The sequence below is a fragment of the Trichechus manatus genome, unplaced genomic scaffold (assembly GCF_000243295.1).
Source record: "Trichechus manatus latirostris isolate Lorelei unplaced genomic scaffold, TriManLat1.0 scaffold00123, whole genome shotgun sequence".
NCBI lineage: Eukaryota > Metazoa > Chordata > Mammalia > Sirenia > Trichechidae > Trichechus > Trichechus manatus.
In genome coordinates this window covers 8484376-8485592 of record NW_004444059.1, presented here as the reverse complement: position 1 = coordinate 8485592, position 1217 = coordinate 8484376, and the positions used below count along the sequence as shown (strand labels likewise).

The following is a 1217-nucleotide window of genomic DNA, read 5'->3' as shown; positions in this document are numbered from 1 at the left end:
TTATATTGCCTACAATGACAGTGAGAATTTTTTTGGTAATAATGACAAGGTGAGAGTAGGGCTACTTAAAGTCTAGTCCATAGACTGGTGTCATCCAGAAGTGTTTGCTACTGTTCACGATGTGATAAGAACTGACACAGAGAGCAAACATTTAAAAACATAGCCATCCCACAGAGCGATTTTATGCCAGTTGAATTTAACGGCACTAAATGGAGGCTTTTATATATTTTTTTTTAATATCATTTCTCTAGTTATTTACTTTTATTTCAGCCTGCTGAATATCTAAATGTGATAGACTGGCAATTTTACAAAATTGATCTTTTCCCATAGTCTGTGAAGCAAGAGATTAGAGTAAAAGCTCTGGGGTTCGGCTAGTTTGGCTCCTGGATCTGTATCTGGGCAACTGTGGGACCTGGAGCAAGTCAGTAACAATGTCTGTTAAACTGGAATAACAATATTACCTGCATTAGAGGATTTTTGTAGGGATTGAATAAGCCAATTTGTGTCTTGGGAATTTTTTGTAATTGCTGTTTTATCTAGGGGGAACAGAAAGACCTGCTGAGTCAACAACTGGAGGTGAAAGAGAAAGCACTTCTACTGAACCAAGCCCTGGAGTCACAAGCCAAGGTTAGCGTCTGAGCGCTTAACCACTGCGCTATCAGGGCTCGGCGGGAGAAAGATGTGGCAGTCTGCTTCTGTAAACTTGGAGAACCTGTGGGGCAGTTTTCCTCTTTTCTGCAGTATCAACTATAAGTATGAGTATCACACACTTTAAGAATCCAAAACCAGCCTGTAGCTGTCGAGTTAAATCTGACTCCTGGCGAATGCACTTGAGGGCATATTAAATGGCACTTAAGATATTACAGGTTGAACTGAAGAGTAAGTGCTACCTGATATTAGACCATCTGGATGCAGGAAATCCTAGGGGTCATTTTAAAATTTCTTTTATATTAGAAATCTAATTCTGTCACACTTGAAAAGAATAGTGATATGTGGAATCCTACAACCCTTGAAGTAGCACCCCCTCCCTGCTGTTACATCAGAGATCCCAGGATATCAGAGAGCTTCACAGCAGCGCGAGGGAGCAAGGGCACAAGAGGAGCCTCAGGGGCTCCAGGCCCAGCGTCCAGAGGGGAAGCAGGTGTGGAAATGGGAGGGTGGTAGCATCTTCTTACTGACCTTAGGGAAGTCATCAGTGACCTCTGAGATGACATGAC

General features: G+C 42.4%; 1 protein-coding gene across 1 annotated transcript in view; it reads left to right on the top strand.

Annotated features, from left to right (window-relative positions):
- LOC111822059 (mucin-19-like) overlaps positions 1–1217 on the top strand; it is a 25761-nt gene that overhangs the window by 10673 nt on the left and 13871 nt on the right. The window contains exon 9 of the mRNA XM_023738874.1: positions 541–627. Coding sequence (XP_023594642.1) covers positions 541–627 — 87 coding nt within the window. The remainder of the gene's footprint in view (positions 1–540; positions 628–1217) is intronic.